At 42.0% G+C, this 14,674-nt stretch overlaps 1 protein-coding gene and 1 long non-coding RNA gene across 2 annotated transcripts in view; both read right to left on the reverse strand.

Moving 5' to 3' along the window:
• Positions 1 to 14,674, reverse strand: part of LOC132237089 (uncharacterized) — a 308,039-nt gene that overhangs the window by 6,403 nt on the left and 286,962 nt on the right. The gene's annotated exons all lie outside the window — the stretch shown is intronic.
• Positions 8,713 to 14,447, reverse strand: PNRC1 (proline rich nuclear receptor coactivator 1). Its single transcript, XM_059700932.1, has 2 exons — positions 13,766 to 14,447; positions 8,713 to 11,406 (listed from the first exon to the last, which is right to left on the reverse strand). Exons 1-2 carry the CDS (start codon positions 14,303 to 14,305, stop codon positions 10,963 to 10,965), a joined length of 984 nt encoding a protein of 327 aa, XP_059556915.1. The 5' UTR covers positions 14,306 to 14,447; the 3' UTR covers positions 8,713 to 10,962.

A 14,674-nucleotide genomic window follows, 5' to 3' on the forward strand; every position in this document is an offset into this window, starting at 1 on the left:
GAATTATTTCTTGGAGTACTTAAGAAAGGATACTTAGTGTAAGATTGTTAATAAATAAAGCAAATGTTTTACACATCTGTAATAATTTCCTTTAAAGATAATATGTTGACTCAGTTACTTCCCAAGTTTAGTGTAGGGCACTACCTACGTCCATTTGTTTACAATGATAGAGGGTAAGTTAATGACAAAAAAATAAAGATGGCCACTGCCCCTGCTTGTTTTCTTTCTCCCCATGAATAATATACAGTTTCTATATAGCAGCTGATATTTTGCATCTGCAAACAGATAATGGGGGATAATGCCAAATTTTTTATTTGGAGTTTAGGATTTAATCTTATGCCACTGGGCTAATTTATTTTTAAATGTGAATTATCTTATTTCAGGATTTGAGATATCATTTGTAGTGTTTACTTGAGATACAACTATTCTAAGACATACTGTTGTTATACAGTGGGGCCTTGACTTACGAGTGTCCCAACTAACGAGTTTTTCGAGATACGAGAGCCGTCTCTCGATGGATTTTTTGAGTTGTGAGCTAAAATTCGGATTACGAGCCAGCTTCCAGATACCCCACCGCTAGTTGGCGCAGCGAACGTCACAGTGAACGCCACAACATCAGCCCAGCATCACATGTCTCACTCGTTCACTTTCAGATTTGACATACGAGTAATTTGAGTTATGAGCTCCGTCACAGAACGAATTAAACTCGTAAGTTAAGGCCCCACCGTATTACAAATAAGAATTCCTGCCTTTATTCTAATCCCATTGCAAGAAGCAAAATTGGTCAAAGTTTAAAGGAATAAGCATTTAGAAATATTTTTGTAATACTTCTAAACTACATTAAAATTGTGATTTCTTAGAGTTAAAAATTAATTTTCCAAACAGGATGGGAGCATATTTGAGGTCTTATGTAGATAAATATATGCTACTTCTGGTGCAGAGGATCATAATCTGTCATGGAACCAAACCTTCAGGTTTAGGCACTTTGGATTTTCAAACAAGTCCATGGCTCCCAAGAGTTTAAGAACCAGTGGTTCAGTGAGATGTGTGGGTTTGAGTCAGAACTCATATATATTTGATTAGGAAACATTTTCAAGTAATAAATGATTATGCAACTTAACATCAAAATCACTCTCGATTAAAAAAAAATAGGGTATTTAGGATCATTGCATTAACTTGGGTATTGGCCTACCAGATTGATTTAGGCCCTCTGAAAAATTTATATCTTGTATATCTTTTAAAAGGTGTTCACAAATTAAGTATAAAGATAATGGAGTTATAAACCATTTTAGAAATATAGTATTCCCTGATAGAAGTGTTAAGATATTTTACGTTGATTCAACTTCTCTCAAGTTAAAACAGTACTTTGATAGTAGTATTTTCCCCTGAATTGTTTTATAGTCTTTCCTGACTTTATATTCTAGGAATATACCACAACCTAAACTTATGAACATAAATACCAATTTGTGGAGGTAGATGGATGCTCAGTGGGTTGGTTGATAATCACTATTTTTTTAAGTGTGATTTTAAGTGTATATTTGGTTCACATAATTCAATATTTAACCTATACCTGTTGTTTTATAAACTAGCTTATAAAATAGATTACAAATTAAAATCAAGAATGACAGGTTCTTTCAGAATGCATTTAGAAAATTTCAAGGGTCATTCTCTTAAATGAGAGAATGCCTAGCTAGTTAGTGTAGAAATGGATTGATTGCACGTTCATTTCTATTTTTTAATGTGTTACAGCTTATTTAATTGAAACAAAAATTACTACTCTAATTTAGGAGTATAATTTGATGAACTAAATGCCTAAGTACTAGTGCTTTTTAGAAATAGCTTCATAGAGGTAGGCTGAGGAAAACCAGAATTCTTTGCTACAACCATTTTCTAAAATAACTACATTCTAGTTTTTTGTTGTTTTTTTTTAGCTTACTCCTAATAATAGGATTTACAATGCTGTTGATTTTAATTTCAACAAAATATAATATAAAATAGCCATAAACCCAAGTGATAGCTTATTTCTTTTAATAGTAAGAAAAATTTTAATGGCCCTAACCGGTTTGGCTCAATGGATAGAGCATCAGCCTGCGGACTCAGGGTCCCAGGTTCGATTCTGGTCAAGGGCATGTACCTTGGTTGCAGACACATACCCAGTAGGGAGTGTGCAGGAGGCAGCTGATCAATGTTTCTCTCTCATCGATGTTTCTAACTCTCTATCCCTCTCCCTTCCTCTCTGTAAGAAATCAATAAAATATATTAAAAGAAAAAAAAAAGAAAAATTTTAATGGATTTGGGGGAGGGCGGTAATTAACCATTCCAATCATATTTGTGACACAGTATTTGCTTTGTGGTAATACTTTACACCTTGAGAAAAAGTACGCTGTTGTTGACCTTTTCAAAATCAACTTAAGCTATATGACTGGTCAGGCTCTTTCTGGGTAGTTTAATATTTTTAAAATGAGAAGGAATGTTATTTAAATTTATTTTAACACATTGCAAAATATATAATTCATAAGAACCTTAGTTAAGGAAAAACATTAATATTCATCATTGTCAGTAAACCTTAAAATTTGACCTTAAAATGTTAAATGTAGCTTAATTAGAAATATTCTAGCTTTATAGGATATTTACTATAATTTTTAATACTTATAAAGTCTAACTATTTTTTGTTTTATACCCTATAATTTCAAACGTTTGTTTAAAAACATGGATGAAAAATTTACATAGAGCTCTGAGCTGCTGGTCATTAGTCCAATATACTGATAGTCTTTAAGAGGTTTTGGTGACCACACTTTGTCTACCCTTATCTATTTTGACTAACAGGTTGTGGTTTTACTAGTATATGAGTATCTGTCATGGAAAGTGGAACTACATCACTTAAGGAATAATGTTAAACACTTTTAGCTTTCCATTAGCTCCACTGGTATTCAGTATTAAAGGCTTTGAAGAGAAGGAACCAACCAAGTGTTAAGAATTGCACACTGCCTTGCCCTTCTACTCCCTAGTCACTTCATTGCTAACCAGCCCTTCAGCCATCTTCTCTTTTGGGAATCACATTCACTGAAGTTCAAGTTATTCCACCGTAGGTAATTTCTTTAATTGTCCTCTAAAACCATGGGCAATTATTATAAATCGCCTTCAGAATCTTTATAGTCTCCACCTATGTCTTTATCCTCCCCTAATTAAAGCTTCTTTTAGCATTGACATTTATGTTAACACTAGAGGCCCAGTGCACAAAATTCGTGCACGGGAGGGGGGTTGTCCCTCAGCCTGGCCTACACCCTCTCCAATCTGAGACCCCTCGGGGGATGTCCGACTGCAGGATCAGGCCTAAACCCGCAGTCGGACATCCTTTCACAATCCGGGATCACTGGCTCCTAACTGCTCACCTGCCTGCCTGCCTGATCACCCTTAACCCCTCTGCCTGCCTGCCTGATCGCCTCTAACCCCTCTGCCTGCCTGCCTGATTGCCCCTAACTGCCTCTGCCTGCCTGATCGCCCCTAACTGCCTCTGCCTGCCTGCCTGATGCCCCTAACTGCTCCCCTGCTGGCCTGATCGCTCCTAACTGCCTCTGCCTCTGCCCCTGCCACTTTGTCTGGAAGGACGTCTGGAAGACGTCCAGTCTATCTGATCTAATTAGCATATTACCCTTTTATTAGTATAGATTAAGTGTCCACTGTCATATTTCCTGAATAAACCAATGCTTAAATACATTATCATTTCTCTAAAATTTCATTTCTTATTTACAATGGCTTTGGTGTTTAAGTCATTGACTAGAGTTGTTCTGTTGTTTTAGAAATATAACTAATCAGCCTACCTGAAAATGCAAAGAAAAACATTCAGGAGACTCAAGTTTACCACCTCAAAAGATTAATGTATTTGTGCTATATGCTATATGTAAGCCTATTGAATTATTGGCAAATGCCTCATATATGTTGCAGTGAACTAGTAAAGCAGCCTTAATTTCTCCCCATCCTATTAACATTGTTAGGTCTTTAGTAACAAAAAGTACAGTAAACACCCATATACCCACTACCTAGAGTCTGCAATTAACAGTAAATTATACTTTATCACACATATGCCCACCTATCTATTCCTTCCCCAGCTAATTTGAATTTAACACAGTAAGTTTTTGAAAACTAGAATGTTTATAATGGGGTATTCTATTTAGCTGAAGAATGATCAGAAAACCTTGGTTGAGTATCTTTCATAAATAATTCTGTTTTCTTAGTTTTGAAATTCAGGATCTGGTCTTAAGCACTAGATGATACAGGAACTTAATAGACACAGATGGCTAGGGAGACTAGACTGAATGCAGTGACTAAGGGCTCTTGGAAGGCTGATAGAAAAGAGTAGTCCAATCTTTGATATTAATCTTTTCATTCTAAAAATTGAGAGTTCTAAATGCCTGGTTACTTGAAAAGTAAGGATAATTTCAAACTTTGGAAGGGACCATTTGAGAGGCTTTATTTTATAGCAAGATAACCCAAATTGTAGATCTCTCCAAAGAACCAAAGCCCTCTATGATTCCTTAATGCAAAGTGTAATTTTCCTGTTTAATGAGCTTACTGTTAAGAAGGCAATTTTGAGTTCAATTTAAATCAACCATTTGCATGTTGGAAATAAGTCATCAAAATATCTTCTCCCTGCCATCCCCTTCCCAAAATTCTAGACTGCCAAAAATACATTTGCAATTTGGTTTAGACAACTAGTCAGGTTAATCTCTAATCTTAGAATAAAGGGACCATCTGTAATAATTTAGGAGTAGCTATATATATGGAGGAATTTGATTAGTATCTATTATCTTTACAACCAGATATTTTTCTGCCACTTGGAAAAATTACTTAACTTTCCTGAATCCTTTCTTACAAATGCATTAAAGTTGTGTGAATGACTAGAAAAATGATGTATTTTTATTAAGGATGTCATTTCATCTTTTAAACTATTGTTATACATTACAGATACATAGTCTCTTTTAATTAAACTAGGGGCCCGGTGCACGAAATTTGTGCACTGGGTGGTGGGGGGAGTGTCCCTCAGTCCAGCCTGCCCCCTCTCACATACTGGGAGCCCTCAGGCGTTGACCCCCATCACCCTCCAATCGCAGGATCAGCTCCTTGCCCGGGCCTGACGCCTCCGCCAGAGGTGTCAGGCTTGGACAGGGGACCCCCATCTCCCCCTGATCACTGGCTCTGGCCCCCGCCCAGGCCTGAGGCCTCTGGCCCAGGAATCATGCCTGGGCAGGGGACCCCCATCTCCCTCTGATCGCTTGCTCCACCCCCCGCCCAAGCCTGACGCCTCTGACCCAGGCTTCAGGCCTGGGCAAGGGGACCATCATATCCCCCCAATCCCCGGCTCCGCCCCCCGCCCAGGCCTGATGCCTCGGCCAGAGGAGTTGACCCTCATCACCCTCCGATCACCAATCACCGGATCGGCCCCTTGACCAGGCCTGAGGCCTCCGGCAGAGGTGTCAGGCCTGGGCAGGGGACCCCCAGCTCCCTGCCGTTGCAGGCTCCGCCCCTTGCCCAGGCCTGACGCCTCTGGCCTAGGCGTCCGGTCCGGGCAGCGGGGACCCGCAGCTGCAGTGGCCCCGCGATCGTGGGCTCTGCTTTAGGCCCAGGCAAGGGACCCCTAGCTCCCGGGACTGCCAGCTTCGACCGTACCCAGCTCCCATCGCTGGCTCCACCCCTACTTCCTGCTATCACTGGCCAGGGCGGCAAAGGCGCCTGATTCTCCGCCTTTGCCCTGCCCCTCAGCTCTTAGCTCCCCCCTGGGTTTCCGATCACTGTCAGTGGCAGGGGGCTTCTTCCTGCTTTCCCTTTCGCCTCCCTGCATTGTGCCTACATATGCAAATTAGCCGCCATCTTGTTGGCAGTTAACTGCCAATCTTAGTTGGCAGTTAACTGCCAATCATAGTTGGCAGTTAATTTGCATATAGCCCTGATTAGCCAATGAAAACGGTATCGTCGTACGCCAATTACCATTTTTCTCTTTTATTAGTGTAGAGATGGAGTTTGACTATGTAGCCTCCTTTGACAAATGTGCATCTGATTTTCCATGATTATTGATGTAGGTTGCTTCTGCCAATCCTCCCATTTTGTCCCTTTATATCTACTTTATTCAGAGACTAACACTTCCATAAATTCTTCCTTTAACAAAGGGAGCTTTAAATCTGTGTTACAAGTTCTACACTAAAGCACTACTATAAACTCTGCTTAGAAAAGGAATTTTAAGACCTCAACAATGAACCCTTCTCAGTAAATGTAACACCTTTTATAAACCTTGAATTGTAATTAATTTGGGTTTTTTTTATAATACAAGTTTTAAGTTTGACAAATATAATTCCTGGGTGTTCAAAACATTACTTATACATTTTAGCATATTTAATTTAGAACTCCAAGAAAATTACAAAAGATATGAAAAGTGATCTGAAAACTGTCAGAGATTAATTGAAGACAGTCTCATCCAAGAGATTTAAAGGGTTTAAGCGTAAAATATTTTCTAAACTCTTAAAAAACAAAACTTCATCCACCCCATACCTTCAGAGAATGCTATCTAAAATTTTCAAGAAAGCTTCAAAAATTAGCTTTTTTATGTTTGTAAGTAGCATTCTGAAAAATGTACTCAAATTTCCTTTCAGATGTAAAAACAAGTAGTTCCTGAATTACATGATTTGTGCTTACACAATTCTGCATCAGACATTCTCTTTCCCCATTTGAAAACTTATATTTGGAAGTTTTTGAAAGATTTATAGATTCAGGAGTAAGAAATGAAGTACAAAAAACTTGGAGTTAGCTCAGGAATCAGATGGTAGCAAGGCAGACCTGTGATTTAAAAATATATTTAGTTCAGCAATGCCCTTCAAAATTTTTAATATATATAGGAGGATAAGACTATCAGCCTTTCATATCCAAGTATAAGAATGTTTGATTCCTTCAACCTGAAGCACCTATCAATTGCATAGAGGACATGGAAGTTGGAGGGCTTCCTGCCTTCTAAGTAAAGGATAATGTATTCAGCAATGTGATGGGAGGGTAATTAGGAGAAGGGAGAGGTTCAAAAAACAATTATAAATGACTAGAGCAGGGGTCCTCAAACTACGGCGTGGCCTGCCAAAAACATTTATTCGGCCTGCTGGGTGTTTTTGCCACCACTGCCTGTTGCTTAGCAGCCAACTCGTCCAGGCCCACAGTGCGCATGTGTGGAATGTGCGCCGCACTCTCCGACTCCCCTCCTTCTCTGTCTCCGGTGTGATCTGACAAGTCACGAGCTTGCCTGTGCAGAGCCTGCTGCTGCCTGAGGACCAAGGTAAGAACAACTTAGGATTTTATTTTTTTTTGAAGTTAGGAGGTCTATTTTTTTGAAGTTAGGAGAGCCTTTTTCCAGAATGAAACATCTGAAATCTCCAACCAGATCTAGGCTAACTGATGTACACTTGCATCACTTATTACGACTAGCAGTGATAAATACGGAACCAGATATTGACCATCTCAGCCAAAATTAGGCCCATAGTTCCCATTGAAATACTGGTAAGTTTGTTGATTTAACTTTACTTGTTCTTCATTTTAAATATTGTATTTGTTCCCATTTTGTTTTTTTACTTCAAAATAAGATATGTGCAGTGTGCATAGGAATTTGTTCATAGTTTTTTTTTAAACTATAGTCCGGCCCTCCAACGGTCTGAGGGACAGTGGACTGGCCCTCTGTTTAAGAAGTTTGAGGGCCGAAACCGGTTTGGCTGAGTGGATAGAGCGTCAGCCTGCAGACTGAAAGGTCCCAGGCTCGATTCCGGTCAAGGGCATGTACCTTGGTTGCGGGCACATCCCCAGTAGGAGATGTGCAGGAGGCAGCTGATCGATGTTGCTCTCTCATCGATGTTTCTAACACTCTATCTCTCTCTCTTCCTCTCTGTAAAAAATCAATAAACTATATTAAAAAAAAAAGTTTGTGGACCCCTGGTTTAGCTTCTATAATTAAAACTTAGCTGCTTTCAGAGCTCAGAGCCGAGCCGTGGTAGGCGGGGAACCTTGGCTTCCTCCATCACTGGAGCAAGCAAGCCTCCTGTTTTGCTTCAGCTGCGTGGCTGCCGGCCACCATCTTTGTTGGTGGTTAATTTGCATATCTTGCTGATTAGCCTATGGGAAGTGTAGCGGAGGTACAGTTAATTTCAATGTCTATTATTAGATAGGATAATACCTATTTCCTTATGTCATGCCTTCAAGAATTTTAGTCATTCTTTTTACCAGTTAACACTTCCCTTAGGAAGTCTTTTACAAGGCTGAAAGCTCACCTACTAGAAAATAATTTTGACGAGGATGTGGAGAAAAGGGAACCCTAGTACACTGCTGGTGGGAATGCAGACTGGTACAGCTACTGTGGAGAACAGTATGGAGTTTCCTCAAAAAATTAAAAATGGAACTCCCACTTGATCCAGTGATTCTACTTCTAGGAATATACCTGAAGAAATCAGAAACAGCAATCAGAAAGAATATGTGCACCCCTATGTTCATAGCACAATTTAAAATAGCGAAGATTTGGAAACAACCCAAGTGCCCATCAACAGGTGGGTGGGTACAAAAAGCTATGGTACATTTACACAATGGAATACTATGCAGCTGTAATAAAGGAAGCACTCTTACCATTTGCAACAGCATGGGTGGACCTAGAGAGTATTATGCTAAGTGAAATAAGCCAGTCAGAGAAAGAAGTATTTCACTCATATGTGTAATCCAATGAACAAAATAAACTGATGAACAAAAACAGATCCAGAGACACAGAAGCATTGAACAGACTGTCAAACCTCAGAAGGAAGGCCGGGAAGGGAAGATAGGGAAGAGATCAACTAAAGAACTTGTATGCACATATACATAACCATGGTCACTGACAATAGGGTGAAGGCCTGGGGTGGGCTAGAAGTCAATGGGGAAAGAAGGGAAACACATGCAATACTTTCAACAATAAAGATTTTTAAAAAAGAATATCTTTCTTCTCTAAATGCATTTTTAAAGCCAGCTATATATAGCTATGTATGTGTGTGTGACACACACATAATGAAGTATAGCTTTCTCTACATACATAAAAGAATAAAGCCAGCCCTAGCTGGTTTTTGGCTCAGTGGATAGAGCACCCGCCCGCAGACTGAAAGGTCCCAGGTTCTATTCATCAAGGACACGTACCTCAGCTGCAGACTCAATCCTGGCCCTGGTTAGGGCATGTGTGGGAGGCAACCAATTAATTGGCAAGTGTCTCACATCCATGTTTCTCTCACATTGTTGTTTCTCTGTCTTTCCCCCTTCCTCTCTAAAAATCAATGGAAAAATACCCTCGGGTAATTAACAAAAAAACCCAAAACAAAAAACAAAGCCAGTGCTAAAGAATAATGGTTGGCTGAATTACGTATGAGCTGCATCTACAAGACAGCAAATTGTTAATTCTGATTTTGTGGCAGCTGTAACACGTTACACTCTCTCACTAAAGTCAATAGTGATTCTAAGTTAAGATGCCCACACCACTACCAACCTTTGTACAGCCAGAAAGTTAAGTGAATTCCTCCTCTCCCATGTGAACCAAATGGCACAGGAGGGTTAAGACCTAAGACTCTGCAGGCCATGTGAGCATCCTTTGTTGGTTTTGCATAGTCTGAGGGTAAAATGTAAACCATAGAACCCTTTTATTTTTTCTAGTAAGGAGGGTAGCACCTTTATTCTACTTATAGCATCCTCTATATACCCCCTTAACATCTTTTTCCTTTTCATGTCTAAATATTGCCCATTCAAAAAAAAAATTCCTTTTTGAGATAAACTTTAGTTTTTTGTAACTAAAAACTACATACTACGAAGTAAAAGAACAGTTTAAATTTTAACAAAAATACATTAGCTGCCGTATTAATCTTCAAGCAAGCTTCAGAATCCAAATCTGCATCTATTATTTTAACATCAATTATGCTTGCTTTGGTTCAAGTACCACCAATCATTACCAATATAAATCCAGCAAACCAAACAAGTGTCATTTCTTTCACTAAAAATGTATGGTATGGTCAAGTGAAATAGTACTTTATGAAACAGTTCATATATAAATATATTCTAAGTTATCAACTAATCAGCTTTACTTTTGACCACAACCATTTCCATTTGTAAAATGGGGAATTCCTCCCCTAAGAGGTACTATTATGGAACCCTCTAAATTCCAGATGGAGGATGGATAATTAGTATAAAGGTAAACACATTTACCCAGTAAAGTGAAAGTGAAAATCCACCTCCTAGTCACACAAACATGAAAAACAGGCACACACAAAGAGTCAAGACTATAAAAGGGGGAGGAAGGGGCCAAATTATTATTTTAGAATTTGATTACAACCAATTTCGTTGGCATTAAAATTAAGAGATATTTTAAATTTGGATATGGATATAAACCAAAAACCAGAAATTAAGTTTAGTAAACGTGAGTAGTTTTCCAGTAATTACAGGTTAGAAGGCAGAAATCAATTTAGAGAAACAGACAAACTCATGTTTACAATGATTGTGCCACAGATTTAAATTTCAGTAGTGCATTAGTAAACTGTTCACATTTAGATCTTCACCTTGAGATTCAACAGCTGTTTCTTGAAAAATCTCTCAGTACCTTGTGCAAATAAATTGGTCTTCATGTGCCTTAGCACACTTAAAATTTTCTCCACTGTATATATATACAAAACACCTACCATTTGGGCAGGGCAAAATACATATACTTTCATAACAAAACTATAATGTACCTCTGAAGTATCAATATACACATAATACATGGTATACAGTATTTACAAAATATGAAACATAATACAAGCTGTTTGTAATTTTTTAAAACCCATCTTTTGCCCTCCTAGGTTACAACAAGGCAAATTTCCATTTCTGTACCAATTTTTTTTTCAAGAATTCAGGGATTTGGGAAAAACTATGTTTTATATACATACTGAAATCCGAGATCTAAGTTTGAACTTTTAGGAGAGTTTTTAAGTGTACTGCCATCAATTCCCTATTTTGGTTGGAATTTTCAATAGTGCTTCCCATCCAGTGACTAGGCGGTTTTGGAAGAACACTAGGAGAAGGTGGATCACTAAACTTTGCCCCAGCATAATTTTCCTTTTGGCTCATTTCAGTTAGAAATGCCGATTTCTTCAAATGCTTTTTTTTAATGTTCTCAGTGTTTTTAAAAGGCTTTTTTTCCTGCTTCTGAATTATATCAGACGAAACAGAATCCTGCCAAAAGTTATTTTCATTTCTTTTTGCAGAGGTGATCTTGGTTAGTGGTAAGTTATATTTGCTTTTCTGTCTGTTTATCTTTGGTTGTTCACACAAATGCATACCATGAACAAGCTGCCCGTGGGGGATGGTAATTTTCTCCGATTTTCCCATGTTTGATTTTAAAACCTATAAAGACAAGGAACATAAAAGTGAATATAGTCTCATGATAGAAACCAGTCACAAACCTCATATTACATATTTAATATATATTTAAATAGTTACGTATTTAGTTACATTGAACTTTAAGTTCACTGTCTTGGTTAAAACCGTATGTTTGCTGCATTTATCACTGGATGTCCAAACATGCACATATCTGTTTGTATACCACTAAAAATATAGTTGATCACCACTGTTACCAGTATGCAATGTATAAGCCAGTTCTAAAATGTCAAAGTAAAAAACCCAAAGTAACCCCCAGTCCATCTTTCTATAACTGTAAGGAAGAGTAATGCCAGCCTGTTTCTGACAAAGGTCAGTGTTTTGTTTTGTTTTTGTTTAATATATTTTATTGATTTTTTACAGAGAGGAAGGGAGAGAGAGAGAGTCAGAAACATCGATGAGAGAGAAACATCAATCAGCTGCCCCCTGCACACCCCCCACTGGGGATGTGCCTGCAACCCAGGTACATGCCCTTGACCGGAATCGAACCTGGGACCCTTCCGTCCGCAGGCCGACGCTCTAGCCACTGAGCCAAACCGGTTTCGGCAAAGGTCAGTGTTTTTACAATAGGATGTTGCCAAGAAAAATTTTCTAATGCTTTCATTTTGGTTGGTTGAGAGTCTGTTTAAAAATAAAAACTATGATAATAGGTATACTATTTACCTTTAAGACAGGTACTGTCAAAAAGCTAATTCAGAATAAATAAAAATTTTATTAGCAGAAGTCAGATTTTAGGCAAGGAAGTGTTTTGATAATGGTTATTAAGTATCCAGAAAAATTATCTCCTAGCTTCTGAAAACAAAATTTTTCAGATAAATACTAAAATAATACCACTGTCTGTCATCTTTTCCAGGTATAGCAAGTCAGAAAACAAAGTTTTCTGCCTGTCCCCTACACTTTCTGGTTTCATAGCTGCTCCAAAAACGCTGCCACACTAATTCTATTTTCTTAACTCAAGTGATCCTTCTAGGAAGGCATGGCTGGATGGAAAGTATAAAGTAATCCATTAATCACACTGCCCTTCCAACACTTGAAATATGGTAGGGAAGCAGGATACAAATATACAAGAACTGGTTAACATATTCCATGTCATAAGGGAAGCTGCTAATAGAGTCCCTAGTTTAATATCATTCTGGAAGAGAAAGGGTCTTGCTGACCTGGAATCAAAGCACAAAAACTCGCTACATTATCACTAATATTTCAGAACAGCCATCGGATTTTAAAACTTGAAAGCAATCTAAAATAATTTAAGAAGTTGGCGCCAACAAATTTAATTTTTCCAAGGGCACCGCTAGATAAGCTGCAAATCTCTCAGCCCAACAGCCTTTCAACAAATGGCAGTAACTTATTTTCATTTTATTATGGTGAAAAAGTTTGAAACTGAGTCAATAAAACGTTTTACTTTGATGTAAAGGTGAATTTCAAGTCATTTTAACGATTTAATCCCACTGAGGTTTTTAATCAACTTTATAGCAGTCCAGGGGCATGACAATTGGGCAGCAAAACGTCGATTCAATGGTTAAGTCTTCTTTCGAGAATTTCAGTTTGGACACAGTAAACCACCTTCCACGAAGAAGTCCTGTACAGCACACGGCAGACATCGTTAAACTCCGTTCATCGGATACACTAGCACACAAAATACATCGTTCCAAAGCGGCAAGAGGAACGGTGCCGCCGCGGCAGTCAACTCTGGGAAGTTAAAAAGCACTGCTAAGTAGGGCGGCCCCGCGAGGGGCAGGGCCCGTTGGACGGGCGCCCTCACAGCTCAGCAGAGAGCGAGCCCCAGGGACTCGCGCCAGCGCGGCCCATCCCCGACGGCGCACCCGGGCGGCGTGAGTGTGCGCGCCCGGCGCCGGCCGACCGGTGCCGGAGGTCCCCATCGCCGGGAAAACAAGAAAGCGGGCCCCCACCCCTCCCGCGCCCACCCGCTCCCGGCCTCGCCTCCTTCATCAGCGCCCCAGCGACCCGCACGTAGCGCGCGCTGACGTCACCCCCAGGCCCCATGCCGCCTCCCCCACCGCGCGCCCCGAACGCTGAAACCCCCTGGAACGCCGCCAGCCTTCTAAATCGGGGCTGTTGCTGGGGCGCAGCCGCTCCTCTCATTGGCTGGCCTTCGGGAGCCAATCAGCGGCGCCACCGCGAGCCTCTCCCTCCCCCCCGTCCCCCGCTGCAAGAACAGAGCAGGCGTCACGGAAACTTCCCTCCCGAGTAAACAGCCGCCCCCCAGCCCGACCCCCCTACGAGCAGAGCACCAGCCCCAGGGCCCGGCGGCGGCCGTCGAAGGGCCGAATCCCCCAACGGTCCCCTGCCCCCTCGCGGCACTCACCTCCTTCCGTAACGAGAGTTGGCCGGGTGCCGCGGAGGGCAGCGGGCCGGGGAAAGGGTTCGCTTCCTCAGTTCGGCTTGCAGCCGCAGGACCCGGGGCTGAGGCGGCGGCCTGGCTCGGGGCTTCCTGCGCTCCGCTCGGGCCCGAGGAGGGGCTCCGCCCGCCCTCCAGGCTCGGCCGGTGCTGCTGGTACTGGTGGAAGCGGCTGGGCAGCTGCCCCGCTGGGCTGGCCCGCACCTTCTTCTTTCGCCGCTTCTTTGGAGCGGCCCGAGGGGTGCCCCCCGCCGGGGCGAGACTGCAGTTGGGCAAGGGTGCTGGGGCTCGAGACTGAGGGGTCAGACACGGGCCGTCCCCCCCTAGAAAGTGAGGGAGGAAGAGGGTGGGGGGCAGTGCCCGAGGGTCCGGAATCCGCGGTAAAGGCGGCGGGGCGGAGGTCACCATCGGGAGGGCCCCGAAGTAACCGCGGGCGGAAAAGCCGAGGGGGGCCAGGCGGCCGCTCAGGATCAGCGGCTCCCGCTGCGGGACGGAGACGACGGTCATAGCTCTGGGAGGAAAATGGTTCAGCAGGAGGAGGAGGAGCAAGCGAAGCCGGAGAGGACAGGGCGACGGCGGCTGCCGAGAGGCGAGCGGAGCGTGGAGGAGGACGCGGGCGGTGGCGGCGCAGCAACGAACAGCCTCCGCTCCAGCTCCGAGTGTTGTTATCGGAAGCTCCGCCCCATCACCCACCCACCTCCCCGCGAAAACCCAATCAGAACCCGACGGGGCACGCCACGCCCGCGGCCCCGCCTCCAGCGCCTTGGAAAGACACACGCACACAAACAAGCATCTTGCTGCAGCGGGGCACAAAGAGCGCGCACTGCGCAGGCGCCGCCCGCCGGCCCTTCGGGAAGAGTGGGCCCGGCGAACAAT

This window comes from Myotis daubentonii, chromosome 6, assembly GCF_963259705.1.
Source record: "Myotis daubentonii chromosome 6, mMyoDau2.1, whole genome shotgun sequence".
NCBI lineage: Eukaryota > Metazoa > Chordata > Mammalia > Chiroptera > Vespertilionidae > Myotis > Myotis daubentonii.